This window comes from Lynx rufus, unplaced genomic scaffold, assembly GCF_022079265.1.
Source record: "Lynx rufus isolate CCGP_SWC_20201006 ecotype Redwood Valley unplaced genomic scaffold, mLynRuf1.p SCAF_7, whole genome shotgun sequence".
NCBI lineage: Eukaryota > Metazoa > Chordata > Mammalia > Carnivora > Felidae > Lynx > Lynx rufus.
This window is the reverse complement of record NW_025814889.1, coordinates 105,355,259-105,375,536: the sequence shown is the minus strand read 5'-3', so window position 1 is coordinate 105,375,536 and position 20,278 is coordinate 105,355,259. Positions and strand designations below refer to the sequence as shown.

Here is a 20,278-nt window from a genome sequence, read left to right as displayed (position 1 = left end):
TTACACAGAAATGATAGTTTAAGCCAATGGTATAGTAGATATTTATATGTCATAATTTCTATCAGTAAAAAAAATAGGTTATTTTATTTCTTACAGAGAAATAATAACTAATCTAAAAATAGTTTCTATCTCTGTTAAGTGTGGATTCATTTTTGAGAACTTTAAAACTGTCCTATTTTAATCTGAAGAATAATCCTATTACAACCAAATGGCTATCAGAATCCTAAAATTGTAATTAGCAAGAGGATATTCATGAAATTTGCCAGACTTGCAAATGCATGTTTGAGTACAGCAGTTACTGAACCAATATTATGGAAAAATTCTCCCATTCCTGCCTCTCTGTATAAGCAATGCATTATTTGGAAAAAACAACAGCAAACAAAACATGTGCAGGGCTATTATTTACCAGTAGTACATGGGCCACAATTATTTATGATCAATTTCTGTTCTCATTAGTTAAGTGTTTAGGCTGTACTGGTTGTGAAACATTTTAAATGTAACCCTTGCTATATGATAACATTATATTCACTGAATTATTTATATATAACATTTCATTACTTCTAAAATTTTAAATTATAATTGACCCAGACTATTTTATCATTACACAATGGTTCAGGACAAAAAGGAAACATTAGAGCCCCCACTTTAATAATGATTAATCTAAGATACAGTTGCTGCATACTTCTTTGTTACTACTGACATTATGCTCAAATTCAAAGCTTCTTTTAAAAAAATAGTGATGTTGAATAAATTCACCTAGGCTAAAAATCACTTCACTTATAAGACAACAGAGTTATCCTTATTAAAATAAAATCCTCCTACCATTTGGTGATGCCATAACATTCTTTAATAATATCCTGAAGGACAGCTCGATAGAAGAGTGATTCAGTAGGCAGCTGAAAAAAATGTAGATAAATATAAGCACAAGAAACAAATAAAAAACATAAATCGAATCAATACTAGAGAGTCAGGAACATAAGTGAATGTTAGAAATCTGACTTTATTGCAAAACATAGAGGAAACTTTTATAATTTTTCCATTCTAAGTTAAATTGTTACCCTGAGGCTAATACTGAGGAAGCAATTCTGCATGAAAATAGAAGAAACTATAAAAGAAATGGTAGTGAATGGGGGAAGAAACAGCACAATCAAACAAAAATGAGCTAATGTCCCAAATGCAGTGCATTCAGTTAAAAATGTAGAAATAAACTTTCATGACCAGCAAGATCAGCTCTGAAGCCAAAAAGAGAGCAGTAAGGTAGAATACGTGCAAAAGAGAAGTGAACATGGATTTGTCCTAATGGTGGTGGAACAGAGATCATATCACCTAGGATTCACACCCAGAAGGAGAAGATACTATTGTAAGTAAGGACATGCTAAAAGTATGTCTGAGGTCTAAAAAGATCATAGCATTGGCTACTGTAGAATTGAAAAGGGCATGTCTTTTTGTCCCTTAGGAAGGGTATAGGATTAGGTATCCATGAAGGTTTTCCAAAGCAAAGAAGATATGGATGAAGAGAAGGGCCTCAGGGAAGCATGATAGTTTTGAAAAAGTATAAAAGAAAACACTTCACTGAAACAAGGGAAGGGGCACTTAAACTAAGAAACTACAAAAGTCGCCCAAACTCTATCCACATCCCCACAGAACTCTTAATGACAGTGTAAATAAATCCAATACAAAATAATATCAGCAACAGTCCTGCTTCCATGCAAAGTTTCTAATGAAAAAAAAAAGGGGGGGAGGGAAGAAAAATGAGCCAGAGTGGAGGGAGGCCAACAATATTGAATGGTCCTGAGAAGGCTAATAAGGTGAAAACCCCAAACTGTGCAATGACTGGTAGTTTTAAAGACAGAGTTCAGTACACTGTACAAATTCCCTGAGTCAAACTTCTTTCGCTTTTCCTTCAGAGCACAACATTGTTATTTTCGTCTGTTTTCAACTAGAATATGTTTGGATTCAGACGGAGTCTAGCATAAAATACAATTTTGCCTGTGTGCTCTGATAGAAAACTTACTCTACTGCTCCTCTCCCCATCTGACCTCAAGTTCCTACACTGTGGGCCCCAGGCGCTGAGGCTACAAAAAAACACAAGTTGGGAGCTGAGGGTGAACCATTATTTCTTGCATCTTCACCTAATGGCACTGACTTCTTAAATCACTGGAGAATGTCTAACTTGCAGGATTTTGACAGAGCACTTGGAAAGGGCACGTGTTATATCCTTCCAAGATGGTGGGGATAGTGGGGAGGGTGATTCTAGTCGGAAATGGTGTTAGGAATACCAAAGTCCCCAGTTCAGCTCCTAAAATAATGCACTGAAAGCAGACATACTTGAATACTCATAAGAAATTTGTAACCTTCAAAAGGTATACTTCTTAAATAAAATCTCTTTCTAAATGCAACGCCTTGACGTAAGACAAACTCTGATTTGTAAACTTTCTTTCTAGAAGACTGCTCCAAAACATATCATTCAAAATTTTCCATCTCTGCACATATTTTTCATTTGGCATTTTTTTCATCTTGAGTAATTCTTTTTGTAGTAACAAAAATCTCTATCATCCATCCCTTCCTTCTCCCCATATCCCTTCAGTTTTCTCACAAAAATGCTGAAATCCTCTTTCATATATTGACACCTATTGTTCTATTGACATTTAAGGCATTTTTAGAAATATATTATTACATGAAGTAAAATATTAGTATTATAAATGGTTTATACAGTTCTTAACTTTTTATTTAGTTAGCTATACAATAAACAGGAACTTTAATTTTACATGAATTTTCTATGAAACTTCCAAAAATAGTTGAGCTGGTATTTGAACTGAAGAAGCCTAGCTCTGATGTCCACATATAAAGCCATGATGCTATATGGCCTCTTGGACACTTGGGCAGGGATGGTGTCATTAGTTTTTATTCAATACTTCAGTCAGGAAAAAAAAACTTAAAAATAAAGCTTTCCATACCTATGCCTTTGAGAAAAATTATATAAACGGTATCAAGGTAATTTAGAAAATAATGTATATTTATATTGTTATTAAAAACTGGTTAAAGATGACAAAAAAAACCCCAAGAAATGCATTTAAACAAGAGATCATACAGAAATGCAATGCACAGAGAAATAAAAACAGGATAGAATAAATCATCATTCCTTAGTTATCCTGAATAAGTAAGAGCCTTACAGCTGTTCGCTAAGAGAAAGGGAAGAGAGTTATGAAGTGCCTTCAAACGTGCATTCCTTGGATAACTGGGTCTATCCATCCTGGTAAATACAGATGGAGGCATGTGGGAAGGGAGTCAACATCTCTCCAGCACCCTGTGTCTGACAATTCCAAGAATAAACTGGATGTGGCTCAGAGTTTACTTTCTCTCCTTCACAAATGATAAATCAACCTAACACTTTAATGCATCTTAAATCGGAGGGAGCAAAAAGCACACGCTTAAAGCATATATCTTAGGCATGAATTTTACAGGTCTAGTGGAGACGGCACTAAGCTGGAAGTCAGTACTCTGCAATTAATTAAGGGAGGTAGAATGCACTATTAACTTCTGCTGTGTATCATGTTCTCATGTAAGTTTGGGATAATACCCAACTTATAAGATTGATTGTAAACATGAATAAGCACTTGGGAAACTGAAAAACACCACAAAATGCACAGGGACATTATGATGAAGGCTCTTTTCTCTTCCAGATCCTAGGGAACCACTAGGCTTATAAGCAGTACAACTGCAAACCAGCAGTTTGAGACGAAAGCCCACATACCTCAACAATATGCCCTAATGCCTTTAAAAAAATCAGCTTTTATCAATTTTTAGATAGGAACAACAAATATATTTAAGAAAAAAAGTTCTTAGCATTGAGCCTGGGCCAGAGTAAGTACTCAGTATATATTTGTTGCTATTATCATTTTAAATTATAATTATTTTAAAAAATTCAAATTGACATATTAATGTTCCTTGAAAAGAAGCAAAAAGAGATTTCTAACATTTAGGTCCAACAAGAAAAATCCTGTGAAAAGCTTAAAAAGAACAGCTAAAAAAACTTTTAGAAATTCCTAATATGTTTCATCAATCATAAAATAGAGAATAAGGCAATTTTATGGATATTTTGGGGGATATATTTAACTTCTGTTTATATGTGCAAGTCCATTTGGCTATTTCAACTAATGACCAATCAAATTAATAAGGAAAAAAGTTAAAAAACAAACAAACAAAAAAAACCAACAAAAAAACAATGCAGGTCTGTGTTTTGGACTGTAGTTAAAAAATAAATTGAATGCTATACTGTGTTTATCTTTGCTCCAACTAAGCCCATAAGAGCCTGATAGTCAGCAATAGCAGTCTTTGGAAATATTCATAGACTGTTTAGTGTATTATGAAGAAATGACACATTAGTACAAGAATATAATGTGGACATTTTCTTAAAAGTTCAATTTCCTTTTTCTGGAAGTTCACTTCTCTTTTAAAGAGAAACTTCTAGAAAATGTACAAATTTGAATATGAAGAGGTGACAAGAAGACTCAGGTTTTAATTTCATCATCAGGTCAAGTAAGAAGAGTACTTTAAGAAAACTATCCTGTCCATCTGCTGTGTTAAACACTCGTACTTACCCCTTGGCCAACCGCAACCCGTTCCAATGCCTTTAGAGAAAAAATAAGGAGAAAAAAGTAAGACAAAGACTGCTGGTATATTTAGTCTTACCTTATAAGATTTATAAACACACTGTATAAAGGCTTATAAAAGTGACATTTAAAAAGATTAATTAAGTGATAATGTGTAAGTTTACACATTTACAAGTGTTAATATCATTGAGGAATGTTAACCAGTATAGTTGTATACTCTAGGGTTGATTTATAATAGATGTGTGTCATGTACACAAACACATACACACCCAATTGTATATACTCCTTGAATTTTAGAAAGAATAAGAAAACGAAAGAAATAAAAGAACATGGTCTTGGCTCACTTTTAGCTGTTTAGCTGAAACAATCAAATAAATCCAAATCTATTATTATATGTGTGTATATAATAAACATGTTTATATACTACTTCTAAGTGTATTCTCTTCTAATTTTTTATAAACATATAGTTGCCTTTTATTATACAAGGTTTTATTGAACAGATTATAGCTGAAAATTTAGTTTAGAATAGTATGTATAGTTTTGGTTGGCCTGGTCTACAAATTCAAATCAAAGTCACATATGATCAAGTGCCCAAAAGAGAAAGAATACATATTTTTTACAATTTTCTATATAGCTGGTTTTACATTTATATTTATTTAAGATCCAGATGATTTTACAAAGTATTTCCTCATATTTCCAGTAAATATGCATAACCCAACATATATAAAAGATACATCTGAAAGATTTATCATAGTTTCAGTATGGAATAAAGGCTTCTAAGACTTCCATTTTTAAGAGACATACATTTCTACATTTATGAAGTTTTATAACTGAATTGCATTAATATTTCAATATTTACCTTTATTTTTTAAATTTTAATTAGAAAATATTTCAAAATAGAGTAGTAAAATATAATCTACATATAGTTCCTATTCAATTTTAGAATACCCATGTTTGCTTCAGGTTGCTATTCTTCATTAATAATAACTGTTAGATATAGCTGAATCACATACTTTTAAAACTGAAAGACAATTTACAGATTATCCTGTGTAAGTACAATTTTTGCAGAGGCACAAGTTCACTGGCAGGGTAAAATAAGTTGCCATAGTTGTATAGCTAGTTAGCAAGTGAGTAGGAAGTAAAAGCTTGTTCTTTGAACCTTAACTTCACCTGCCCTCATACCACTAAGATTTAGTGGGAAAATGAGTTCACCGTATAAGAAGTTGCTTCGCAGAAATTATTTGAAGAAAAAATTTATAATTCTCCAAAGACTTGAATGATACCTTCACCTAACATCTAGAGCCAGAGTTTTAGGAATACAGGAGCAAATTATTATATAATTTTCATATTAAATTAAATAGCAACAGGCCCAGAATAAGTTTATTATTGATGAAAACATTGATTTTCTTTTACAGTACTGTCTGTGCTCATTTCAGATTAGATTTTTGTGTTACAGCTTTGGCTAACAGGCTGAACTGAATAAAGAAACATGGGTTTTTAATAATAAATTGTTTGGTGTTGATAAAAGTGTCTACGTTTAGATAAGAATAACTAGTTAAAAGTAGTCAATACCAAGACTACTTTTAGTATGTGTTGCTGATGACGGACTTTAGAAATACAAATGATAAATTTTGGTTACATAATAAAAGATAACCAGGTAGGTGATAAGAAGTTTCTTGCAAACATTAGTATTTTTCTTGGCCAATAAATAAAGATAATGAAGAAAATATATACCAAGTGTTAATCGAAAATATTTTGCAGTTTTATCAGGCTTAAAGTATGCTGACATGATTGTGCTAATCTAATTAAAATTTATCTCTGGTTAGTACCCTTAACAATTTTTCAAAGCATCACCAGAAAGTTCTCCTTTCTCGATCTCTTTTTTTTTTTTAACCCCTGTAACTTTGATTATTTGTGGAAAAGGTCAGTTATGGAGTAAAATACAATTAACAAAAAATACATCAAAAAAATGTTCCTTAGCAACCAAAAAAGAAGCCAAGGTAGTCAGGGACTTCAATGGAGCCAAGGAGAGGGGCATTCCATAGGAAGCTCACATTGGGCAGAGAAAGTTATTAAGTGCAGTGTGGTCTATACATTAAATATTCTAAAATTTATTTTTCAAAACCTCTTCTTTATGTTTCTTTGAATGTTTATTTTTATAACAAACATTTTTGTTTTGTGGGTACCATATATTCTTTTATCTCTGTAAGGGATATTAATAGTTATTTTTTTTTTTTAAATTTTTTTTTTTCAACGTTTATTTATTTTTGGGACAGAGAGAGACAGAGCATGAATGGGGGAGGGGCAGAGAGAGAGGGAGACACAGAATCGGAAACAGGCTCCAGGCTCCGAGCTGTCAGCCCAGAGCCTGACGCGGGGCTCGAACTCACGGACCGCGAGATCGTGACCTGGCTGAAGTCGGACGCTTAACCGACTGCGCCACCCAGGCGCCCCAATAGTTATTTTATATTATTTTATTTTGTATAGTCTCCATTTCCTCCAAGTTGCTTTTCTTCAATTTTTCTGATCTCTGTTCTTTTATGTTAGATTTTCCTTATACATCTAGTGATCCTTGGCTGTCTGTTGATAATTAAAATGGGGGTATTGTAAATGTGATTAGAAGTACTGTGCTTATGAGTGAGGACTGTTACTTGTGGGCTTTATCATAAAGGTGACATGTGTCCTGCTTTATTGTAAAATCCCTGATGCCAGCATCATTAGGTCTTTTTTCTTAGGTTAGTCAGATTCCCTAATTTCTTGCCTGAAAGGTATAATCCTGGCTGCTGCATTCTGAGAACTAAGTCATTTCAAGAATTACTTGTCACTATAACATGACCCCGAATAAACATTACTAGCAGATATAGTGAAAGAACAAGATAATTTCCAACAAAAGCATTTTAAGAGGACTTTAAAAATTATTATTTGAGCATAAATAGATTTCTATGATAATACTAGGATCTGTGACCTAGAACACTGGTGTGCTATTTTTTATATTGCTGTATAAACTGGCAGAGAAATAATGGTCATAGAATAATTAATTTATCTTGGGGTTGGACATCAAACACATTATTTAATCAACTATATTTGAAATTTCTAATGACAAAAAATAACTTAGATGTTTTAATGTGCACCTATTCTTTATAAACTAACATAACACCATGAACAGAGAATACCACAGGTTAAAGTGTTCTAGGTGTAAGGACACAAGCCAAATAAGGCACATTAAAGGCTTTATTTAATTAGATAGTTACCTCCAGGTACCTTATTAATATCTTTCCCATTCTATAAAAAATTAGGAGGGGCGCCTGGGTGGCTCAGTCGGTTAAGCATCTGACTTCAGCTCAGGTCATGGTCTCGCGGTTTATGGGTTGGAGCCCCGCATTGGGCTCTGTGCTGACAGCTCAGAGCCTGGAGCCTGCTTTGGATTCTGTGTCTCCCTCTCTCTCTGCCCCTCCCCCACTCATACTGTGTCTCACTCTCTCTCAAGAATAAACATTAAAAAAAAAAATTAGTAGACCAAATGATCTACTATAAACACATACAAACATACCACAGAACTGTGAATAAAGCACTGAACTAATTCGGTGTTTAACACTTGGTAGCTGGTACATTTTATATGGTAATTAAAGTAATTATATATAAAAAATTATATGTAAAAAGGTATAACTATAAATTGTTACCACACTGCATGTAAAGTAGATAATGCTGGAAGGGCAAGTCATTTTTTAATCAAAATTTGCAATGCACAAAAGCATTAATAATGATGCTCTGCAAAACTTGGCATTTAATTCATGATATCAGCCAACAATAATAAATTCTGTAACATCTGGATAAAGTTCTTAGTCCAGAAAAAAATATAATCATACCAAACATGCTGACATTCTGGCATTACGACCACAGCACCATCTCTCTTCCTTTAAATAATGGCACATTGGAAATCCCCACTTGTCTTGGGTGCTTTCTGCAGATGGAGGAAAAATATGGATTATTTAAATAAGATTCTTCCTCTTTCAGTTAAAGTAAACAATCTATTGAGAAAGAAAAGCAGTTATTGAGAGAGTCAAACAGTAGTTAAACATGGAGGTAGTAATGTTTAACAGTTCATTCCAATCTGTTAATTGAAAGCATATTAATGTTATGAAAGTGGTATTTTGAACAACAGCTGTTTTGTGTTTAAGCTCTAGGTCTGATACTAACCAATTTGCCAAAATTATTTTTTCTAAGATTTAGCAAGAGCAATTTAAAATGGAAGTACTCTTTATGTTCAGTGTAACTATAGGAAATAAGTAATGAGATTCTTGCCATTTATTGCTGACCTGACTTTCTAAAAAAAAAATGATTTATTAAATGAAATTTGGCAATTTATTATACAACAATATTAATTCATCCCTAACAATGATGAAGCATCAATTATTTTTTCAGCCACTATATTCGCTTTCCAGAAAAAGAACAGCTGTATAAGCTCTTCTTTCTTCCTTGTATTAACAGGCTGCAATATTTTCAATTGTGATTCAATTTGGCTCAATTGCATATATGGTTTAAGTAACAACAACAAAAATCAACATTCACGGTTTAATCACACATATCTTTTGCCCAACTCACTTACAGAGTTGTGTACATGATTTGCTGATGTTCAAACCCTTAATGCAAAAGTATTAATTACACAGGGGTTTTGAAAAAGAAAACAAATGAGTTTCTTTTTTAAATTGAAGCCTGGAAAATAAGAGCTTAAATTTTATTAAGACTATGACAATTAAAAGAAAAATAAGAAAAATATAAATTTTCTATTAGGTTAAAAAGTAAAAATAGAATTAAAACTTTGAAAACATAAAAAACTCTTTAAAAGAAAATACTGTTGAAGTAGATTCAACTAAATACATTTCTCTGCTATAAAGGATCAGATGACTTTTGATTAAAACAGAGAAAGTTTAAATTTCATGAAGATCATAAGCCTGTGAAAGTGGTTTCCTTCTGTTCATAAATTAAGATTTATGATACACCTTACTGATAATCAGATGGAAGATATGGACCTTCCTCTGGGAATATAAATAATAATAATGCTAGTGTTTATACAGCACTTAATATTGTGAGGCACTATTGTAACTGCTTTAAATGTATTAACTACTTTTAGTCCCTACAGCAATTCTATGAGGTAGGTACAGTACTATACGCATGGTTCAGCTAGGGAAACTAAGCACACACAGGTTAAGTAAACTGCCTAAGTTGCAAAATATAGCACATGGTGAGGTAGGATTTAAACCTAGGCAATCGGGACTCCAGAGGCCATGCTCTTAACCACCAAGCTATATAAACAACTTCAATTACAAATGCATAGGACTTGTGGAGCCCTTGAAGCCTATCCAGGTCCTGGGGATCCTTGGACTACTTCCTCTATTTCCTAGATGACCTGAAATAGCAAGTTGAGTTTTATTTAAGGTTTTACAATTTTACTGAGATGTGATTACTGCTAAATGAAAGAATAACTGTAAAGTTTTTTTTTTTTCTTATAACCAAAAAGAGAAATATCTAGAGCTTACTGTAAAGGGTAAGGGGCTAGAGAGATGGGTTTGTGCTATTTTATTAAGAATAGTTAGGAAACATGCTAACCAATAAAATAGTTGGGTCTTGCCTGTCGCCCCCCTCCATCCCACATCCATTCTCTTCTTGTAGACAGGAATAGAGATTAAAGGCATGATGGGATTAGTCCTGGCAGTCTTTAGAAAGACAGTGGTGAAGCTGTGAGTATGTGGTAGGGGGAAGAGAGGGGTGGGAATTATTCAGAAGAATGCAGAGTTTTGGGATTCCCAATTGATTTCTAGTAATAAAGGGAAGATGAGGGCAGGGATACATAGGATTCCTGGTATATCCCTCTCTATTTTAGATGACACAAACATGGAAGCCAGCAGAAAAGACTTCTGAACACATGGGGCTGTCATTAGAAAAATGGAGGCTAGTAAAAGATGGTCTTACTTCACACATGTTCACTAATTTGTGCTGATGAAGGTGATGAGAGTAGAGAAAGGTTATGGTGTTCCTTAGGGCTCATAAACCTACTCTTTACTCCCACAATAAAGGCCTATATAGAAGGGTAATTTTTGTGTATAAGAGAGCTTCCTCTCCAACCCTACATTAACTGTAGTGGGAGAAGGACAGTCTTACTCAATGTATATGGCTCCCTGAATCCCTAGCCAAAACACCTAAGATCCTAGGGCAGTTTATAGGAACTGCCAGCCTTGGCTCAGGGCTGTGTGAAATGTCATTAAAGCCTCTCTCCTTTGGACACCTGGTGGTTGTGGAATCTCCTTGAAGTTTTCTGAATCTACATCACAGTTTCCTCTGTGACTGAGGTCATGGTGGCCTCACAGTTCTGCTCATTTTTTAACAAAGTGCAAACAACTGATACAGAGACAAGACACCCTCAAAGTCAAACAAAGCCTTTCATGTACAGGTTCAATATTATCTTTGGAACCTATTTCACCAGCTTCATTCTGACTGCAGTGAAGAATGAAGCTCCCTTCTATGTCCTGAATCAAAGTCACAGAGTTCACTGTTTCTATTGTTATATATTTATCTCCTATTTAACTGTGTTCATAAATTCAGATCTAGTCAAAGTGAGCTTTAACCACCTTTATCAGTTATTTCCCCGGGGATCACTTTTATGCTATCTTTAAATGATAGTTTTGGAATAGATGAAGTCTCCTTTTTTTTTTTTTTCATCTATCCCATTTCTTCTCTGTTGGCTTTAGAAATCCATCCATCTCATAAAAGTAGAGATTCTACTAATTTTTCCTTCTTATGTTAATAATATTACTATCTACTTAACTAAACAATTTTGAACTTTAGAACCATCTTCTATTATTCTTTCCTTTAATCCCCCAGTTCTCTTAGTTATATCCTTAAACATATCCTCTTAATTATACCTTCTTTTCATTTTCAGTCTTCATTAGCTTTTGACTAGGTAAATGTAATACCTACTAATTCTTTTTCTTTTTCCTTTAGTCTTGTCCATCCTTTACATTAAGAGTAACATTATCTTTCTAAAATAGACACATCTAACCATGTTACTCCAACAGCTCTTGCTTCCCTCACCACTAGCATCTATGAGATAAAACCCAGTACTTTTCTTACTGTGAATTTCAGGAGGTTCTGATGCTCCCTCTTTATAACATTCTCTTCCTCTGGTTCCATGATACCATGAGCCTGATGCTCATCATATCCCCTGACAGTTTGTTATTTTCTGTCTATTAAATTAGACATAAGGATTAATGCATAAGGATTAATCCTACCTCACCCTTTATACTTTTTTGAGGAAAGATTTTGCAAACTCAAGTGCTTTCAGTTGGTAAATAAGTGTGTGAAGCAGCTAGATACAATAAAATAGGTAATCATCAATTTTCATGGTAACCAAGTATCACATTTGCCCAGTCTTATTGCTATTTAAAGAACAATTGGAGCGTAACACAACTGTCAAAATTGCCAAAAATGGGCCCGTAGGCACTATCAGAGCCAGTGTGCAACCCCTGTTCTATCTGTGTGCTTTCCCTAGGCAGCCTTACCTATACCTCAATTTACACTGACAATTCCTGGATTAATTTCCTAGGTCAGCTATAACAAATTACCATACACTTGGTAGCTTAAAACAACAGAAAGGTATTCTCTCACTGTTCTGGAGGCTAGAAGTCTGAAATCAAGGTATGGGCTGGACCATGCTCCCTCTGAGGCTGTAGGGAAGAACTTTCCTTGCCCTTTCTTAGGATCTAGTGGTTGCTGACAATCTTTGGCATTTCAGGGCTGGTGGCTGTACCACTGCAGTTTCTGCCTCTGTCGTCCCTCTGGGTCTCTGTGTATCCTCTCCTCTTCTTATGAGGACACTAACTATTGGATTTAGGGTCCACCTTATTCCAGTATGACCTCATGTTAACTAGTTACATCTATAAATACCCTATACCTAAATGAGGTCACATTCTGAGGTTCTGAGTTGACACGACTTTTTGGGAGACACTATTCAACCTACTCCAATTCCTAAATTATATCTTCAACCTCTTCTCTAAGATCTAATTCTGATCACCAATAGCCTAACCACCAACTCCAAATGGATATTTCATTGGCACTTGATAATCAACATGTCCAAAATCTAAATAACTGAATGACACAAAACCAGATGTCCTAAAGTTTCCTATTTCGGTGACTAGCATCAACGTTTACTCATTTACATGAGTCAAAAAGCTCAGGAATCTTTTCACTTTCCCATATATAGCATGTTTTAGAAATTCCAGTTTATTTTTCTCCTAAATGTTCCTCAAATCCATTAATATTCTCTATTTCCACCATCCCAAACTACCTGCACTTCTATGAAAGCCTCTTGATTGGTTACCAACACCCACTCTTGCTCCTTATTTCAGTTTTAATACTGCAAAGTGATATTTTAAAAAATAAACTTCATCAGTTCCCTTCCCCGCTTAATAGATCCTTCTTTTCCTTTCAATATTAAAAACCAAGAAACAGACACTTAACAATAGAGAACAAACTGATGGTCACCAGAGGGGAGATGGGTGGGAGGATAGGTGAAATAGGTGACAGGGATTAAGGAGAGCACTTGTTTTGATGAGCATCAGGTGATGTATGGAAGTGTTGAATCATTATATTGTACACCTGAAACTAATATTACATTGTACGTTAACTAACGGGGATTTTTATTTAATTTTTTTAAATTTTTTAAATTTATTTTTTCTAAGAAATTTTATTTTATTTTATTTTTTTTAATATATGAAATTTATTGTCAAATTGGTTTCCATACAACACCCAGTGCTCATCCCAAAAGGTGCCCTCCTCAATACCCATCACCCACCCGCCCCTCCCTCCCACCCCCCATCAACCCTCAGTTTGTTCTCAGTTTTTAACAGTCTCCCATGCTTTGGCTCTCTCCCACTCTAACCTCTTTTTTTTTTTTTTCCTTCCCCTCCCCCATGGGATTCTGTTAAGTTTCTCAGGATCCACATAAGAGTGAAACCATATGGTATCTGTCTTTCTCTGTATGGCTTATTTCACTTAGCATCACACTCTCCAGTTCCATCCACGTTGCTACAAAGGGCCATATTTCATTTTTTCTCATTGCCACGTAGTATTCCATTGTGTATATAAACCACAATTTCTTTATCCATTCATCAGTTGATGGACATTTAGGCTCTTTCCATAATTTGGCTATTGTTGAGAGTGCTGCTATAAACATTGGGGTACAAGTGCCCCTATGCATCAGTACTCCTGTATCCCTTGCATAAATTCCTAGCAGTGCTATTGCTGGGTCATAGGGTAGGTCTATTTTTAATTTTGTGAGGAACCTCCACACTGCTTTCCAGAGCGGCTGCACCAATTTGCATTCCCACCAACAGTGCAAGAGGGTTCCACTAACGGGGATTTTTAACTAGAAACTTAAAAAAAACACAAAAAACAAAAAAACATTAAGACTCTGTTCCTTAACGTGATCTGCTTGTGCCTACCTCTCCAGCTTCATTTCATACCTTGTTCTCTGTTTCAGCCTTTTGTTCCACTTTCAGTTCTCTAAACTGGTAAAATACCTATCTCAAAGCTTTGGAATTTTCTATGGTAAGCCAGAGATTTCCACACTATACCCCATGATTCTCCTACACCTATATCTTGTAAATAGCCCCTTTGTAAGTACACTAATTTCAAATTATTCCAATGATGCAAACCCTACATCTACTTACTGTTAACTTCCTGACCGACACCCATTTCACTTAGAGTAAGACTTCTAATATCCTATGCAGCTCTACGTGATCGATACTCTCCACCCAGAGCTATTGTCTCCCTGAGCTCCTCTCCTACTGGTCTTCCTCATGTCCACTCTGGCTTCTTACTATTCGTCAAATATGTCAGTTTATTCCACTTGTGTGGAATGATTTTCCCCCAGCTACTCACTTGGTGACTCACTTACCTTTTTCATGTCTTTGCTAAAATCTCACCTTTTAATGAAGTTTCTCCTGACCCTGTATTTAATTTACTTACTTAGATTGTTTATTATTTATTCTCCTCCTTCTATTCTCATCCAATGTATTCTTTTTTTTTTTCATTTTAGACAGAGAGAGAGAGAGAGAGAGAGAGAGAGAGAGAGAGAGAGAGAGAGCATGAGTGAGGGAGAGGGGCAGAGGGAGACAGAATCTTAAGCAGTCTCCATGCTGACACAGGGCTTGATCTCATGACCCTGGGATCACAACCTGAGCTGAAATCAAGAGGTGGATGCTCAAATGATTGAGCCACCCAGCCACCCCCGTATCCAATGTATTCTTGATCTGAACATTTATAACTATTTCCTAAATAGTCTCCCTGTCCCTGATCTAGCTCCATGTCAATCTATCCTCTATACATCCCCAAATCACTACCTTCCAGAAATGTAGATGAGTATATGCAACTCCTTTGCATTAAATCACTACACAAGAGATATTTTTATGGAACAAAACGTATTTTGTTTCCCACTGAATAATATTCTGACACCTCAGAACAGCATTCCTGGCTCTCAATATCTGGTCCTAATTTGCTTTTGACCATATTTTCAGTTTCTAATACCATCACCCTCAACTCATTCTCAGATACACATCTACATGGACTTAGTTCACTCAGAAAAAGCCACAGTTTCTGCCTCTATGTTTCTTCTCCAAAAGTTCTCAAAATGTCCTTTCCTATCTCAGTCATTTTTCTAAATGAAGACCAAACATTGCCTCTTTTAAAAAGCTTTCTCTTATCCCTTAGTTATGAAAAATTATTCTCTCTTCTAGTCTTAACAGTATTTGGTTTATACATCCATCATTTATCACTTCTTTCATCCATTTTTTAAAATAATTCACAGTCATAGTTGATTAAGGTCTATGGGCCAGGAATATATCACTCTCAGATATGCATGAAAGTTCTTTGTAATTGCTTCTTAATTCCTCACTAGATCACCAGCTTCCCTAAGGGGAAAGAGTGTCTCACTTATCTGACATCATCTAGTGTCTCCTACAGAACTTTATTGAATTGAATAAAAACAATTAGATAGACGAACCAGTATTATATACATGCCCTCATTATATTTTGGAAAAAGAGATATTCTTTTTAAGTTTCTTTAAACCTAAATGAAATTTGAGTGGAATGATTTTATCTGGGAAAAAGAAACAGGTGTTATGCTTTTAAATATATAAATTTTTGTCACCTAAGTTAATAATCTTAATTTACATTACACCTCCCTAAATAGAGGGTTTTAGAATCTTATTTAAAATCACAATAACCATTACTGAAATACATAAAAGGTTGGGGGGGTAGGATAGAAAAAAACATACGGGCCTTTTCCGAGAGACTATGGTACTCAACAAGAATCAGTCGCAGGGTGGCAGAATGATCGTCAACAACACCGAGAGCATCCTAATGTTTTAATACTGTGTGGAACTTACATTCAAAGACATGAAGAAGGTGCCTGTGGCCTTCAAAGAGACCAAGAAGTCCTTCATGGTGCTGTTTTATCTGATGAAGGACTGTGAGATCAAGCAGCCTATGTTTGGTGCAAACTACATCAAGAGGACAGTGAAGGCTGGAGCAGGAGGTGGCTGGGAAGGCTCTGCGACACACAAGTTGACCTTTATGGTAGGGAGTGCCATCATGTTTGGACAACAGACACCGCAAGTGGCATCTCAAGCCTCCCAAGGTGAAGCCCCCAAAATAGTCTATGGGTATTCCTTACATGCTCAGGGGGACCTAGGTCTTTCCCTTGTCAATGGAATGTATCCACTGCCCCCACTTGAGGTTCCAGGACCTCCTATGATGGATGGGGTCATGGGTTATGTGCCCCATCCTAGGCCCATGGAACCTCCAGTCAGCATCCCTGAAGTCCCCTCCACTCCTGGAGCTGAAGGTAAAGCTGCAGAAGCGGCTACCAGAGACTATTACAATCTGGGTAACCCACATGATGTCTACACTCCCATGAACCAGCTTCGGCCACCTTCCTACTACCCGTCTCCCCATGGAAGAAGAACCAGCATACCCTTCTTGCTCCTGCCTCCCACCCCTGCTCACTCTTCCCTACCCTTCCTTCCCCTTGGGACTGAGAGGTGACGGAAGGGCCTTGTTCTTCCTTCAGGTCTGATTATAAACCACTTCCTAGGGACTGGTGTTGAGGGAAAGGGGGCCCCTGACTCGGGAGCCATGCCTCCCAGCTTCTCAAGCTAGCCCAGAGCCCACGGCGCTGCTTGGATGCACTTCCCTCTCACCATCCCTGGTGCTCTCCTCAGGAGCATGGGTGATCATCTCGTTCCTGTCTTGCTCTGGTAGCTTCCACTCACAGAGGGACTTTCTGGCCACCTTGTCTACTCACTACAGCTCCCTCGTTTGAGAATCTACGTTATATTCAGCCTTGTGAGCTCCCCCAGATCAGCCTCATATGTCTTCCTGAGGGCCTCTGCCAGACCCCCTTCACATTCCCTCCACTCTGGTCTGTGCCTAACCGTGAAAGGCCACCTTTTCAGTGGGCTGTCAGCCCTCATTCCTATCCCAGCCTGCCTCCAGCCCGTCACACTCACCTTCCCCTCCCTGACCTGTCCTTGGTCATCTGTTGCCACTGCATTGTGACTTTTGGAACTTTAACACGAGCTTCCAGGCGGTGGGTGCCATCAATGCCAGGCCGCAGCAACAGGGAGGGAGCCCACCGCTTCCCTCCTAGTGCTTTTGGCATTTGTTTCTCTTTGCCTTCTTGCTTTTCCCTCTAGAAGGAACTTCCCAGACTGGAACTGGAGAATGAATGTTCATCCCACTATGACATCTGAGGACTGCTGGATGGGCTGGAACAAAGGCTCCTAACCCCTGGGGCCTGGCCTGAGCTTGTGTGCTGACCATGGCCTCTTACCAGCCCCTCACCCTGACCTCTTCCCCTTAAGTTTCATGCCTAATTGGTGATATACCCCCTAGAGGCACTAAAATTTGCTCTCATTTGCTTCTGGACTGGCCGTGAAGTGAGGAGATGATTACTTAAAGAGAATTGCGTTTATTTGACAAAACAACCAGTTAATATACTAATGTGAAATAAGCCCTGTTTGCACCTTGATGTGTTTACTGCAAATGCGAAGTAGTAAAATGAAGTGACTGGGCGGTGGGGGGGGGGGGGGGAGGGGGTTGGGGGGAGAATACATAAGGTAAGTGATTTTTGAAAAATTGTGCTTTGATACCTCACCCTCCTCTCTCCTGTGTAGTTTCTTTTACTGTTCATAACCTGACATTACATTTCTACTTATTTGTTTTCCAATTGCCTGATGCCTTATTAGAATATAAGCTTGATAAGGGCGGCGGCTTTGTTTTGTTCAATCTTGTATCCCTAGTACTTAGGATAGTGACTAGCATGTGATAGACACCCAATAAGTATTTCTTATATGAATGAAAAAAAATTACAAAATCCTGGAGTAAACCAAACTAAAACTGGGCAAGATTAACATGACTACCTGAAACAACAACATATAAATGAAGATACAATTTACACCCCAGAGAGGAGAAAGTGACATCCTAAAGACATCAATTCTCTCCATAATGATCTTTAAATTCAATGCACGACAATTAAAATCCCAACAGATTTTTTCATGGATCCTAACAATCTAATTTAAAACCCATTCAATACATGAATCATCTAAATCAGCTTTTACTTTGAATTTGGTCAGCAAAGTTTATTATGCCCATATATTATAAAGAAAATGAAATAATTTTAAAATCATTTTTTCTAAGCACAAAACATTTTGCAACTTTCCATATAAATTTGCATTATAAACTACACATACTTTAATCCTAAATGAAAGACTTAAGTAAGTTTTTCTACTTAAGCCTTATTAAATGTTTGATGTGATCAGCATTTTGATTCTCCTTGAGCAAGCTGTTTGGATAAATAAAATATTTCTTCTCCAAACATTGAAGTGGCCCAAATTGCTAATATTTCATATGTACTTTTAATATTAACTATCTCCTTCCTATGTTTTTTTTTTTGCATCCATACTACAAATATGACAAAGAGCTCTAGTAAAATATGAAACAAAGATGCCTATTGTTCGACTTTCCTAGCTGGTATTGTTCACGGAGTGTGCACTGCCATGCCATCTGTAATTGACAACCCCAGACAATGGCTGGACTGCTGTCATCAATCCTTGCTTAACTAAAATCTCTTCTTTTGTGAAACTCATTCAGTAATCCTGTACTTGGTCTCTAAAACGAGTAAAATTGTATTTGTATGTCTTTTCGTTGAGAGAGCAATTAAGTAAAATTGTCACTTTTAAAAATACATAAAGTCAAACCCTTTTGAAAGAGAAAATGCATGAGGTTAGCTAAGAAAACTCTGAAAAAAATGAGAACGTTGGGGGACTTCTTCTAGCAGATTTCAAAGGTTCCAATAAACTATATTAATTAAGGAAGAATAGTATTATCAGACAAATCAACCGATGAAGGGACTAGAAGAGAACTCATAAATACATTATACGATAAAGGTGTCATTTTATATCAGTGTGGCAAAGCATGGATTATTCAATAAATAGCATTTAGAAAACTATAAGATTACAGACATTTCTTGAATCATACATACAAAATAAACCCAGATAGATTATGGAACTAGGTAAAACAAAAACTATAACTATAAAAGAGGAGAAAATTATAAAACAAATGTTAACCAATACAGGAGAAGCTAAGTAGAATATGATATGTCCATTCCATGGAATACTTTGTAGTGTGTAAAACAAATGTATGAAAAGAGCTCCAAGATATGTTGCTAAGTAAAAGGGCAAAACTATATTGTTCTTCTTCTTCTTTTTTTTAATCACACCTTCTTGCTCGTTTTTCTTATCTTCCCAACCTCCTCTGGAATGTGCTTGGGTTCAGTCTCTGTACTTCTTCATCATTTCTATTCCCTAAGTGATCTCATTCAGACTATCTATATGTTAATAACTCGCACATTTTTTACATTTGACCCGTATTTGTCCTCAGGAATCCAGAATTATCTATCCAATTCATAACACAACTTCTGCACTTGAATTTCTAAGAGGCATGTCAAACTCAACCTATCCCAAACAACTTCCCTCTCAATTTTACTCTTTCTGCAGTCATATCCAGTTCACTAAATGACAACTCCACCTTTCCACTGTTTCAGTTCAAATACTTTTGAGGTATGCCCTTTTTTTTCCATTCTTTTCCACACCTCCACTGTCAATAATTCTGCTGACAATACTTTAAAACTATATCCAAAATTTAATAATTTCTTCCTAATCTTCCCCTCTGACTTAAACCACCATTATCTCTCACCTAGTTTATTGCTCACCTGAATTATAGCTTCCTAAATGATCACTGTGCTTTGGCCTTTAACTATGTTTCAGTCGTATTGGTCTTTTTGGTGTTCCTTGAAGTAGCAAGCAAGCTCCTGCCTTGGGCTTTTTACATGCTGTTCCCTCTGCCTGGAACACTCTTCCTCCAAGATAACTGCATGGTTTCTTCCATCATCTTTCAACTGTCTACATACATGTTATCTTAAAAAAGCCTTCCCTGGCTACTCTATATAAAATACCATCCCTCCTCATCCCACTCTTACTCACTTTGCTTTAATTTTCTTAATAGCACTTATCACCATCTGATATACAATATATATATATTAAATGACATGC

The 20,278-nt window shown here is 36.1% G+C and overlaps 2 protein-coding genes across 3 annotated transcripts in view; one reads left to right on the top strand and one right to left on the bottom strand.

The window, feature by feature from the left end:
* METTL25 (methyltransferase like 25) overlaps positions 1 to 20,278 on the bottom strand; it is a 153,653-nt gene that overhangs the window by 58,504 nt on the left and 74,871 nt on the right. For both annotated transcript variants that reach the window (XM_047065978.1, XM_047065977.1), the window contains exons 6-8: positions 8,480 to 8,574; positions 4,602 to 4,631; positions 823 to 896 (exon numbers count right to left, since the gene is read on the bottom strand). In XM_047065978.1, coding sequence (XP_046921934.1) covers positions 823 to 896; positions 4,602 to 4,631; positions 8,480 to 8,574 — 199 coding nt within the window. The remainder of the gene's footprint in view (positions 1 to 822; positions 897 to 4,601; positions 4,632 to 8,479; positions 8,575 to 20,278) is intronic.
* LOC124501192 (WW domain-binding protein 2-like) lies at positions 15,963 to 16,712 on the top strand. Its single transcript, XM_047065170.1, is given in 1 exon segment — positions 15,963 to 16,712. A coding segment is annotated over 1 exon segment (750 nt).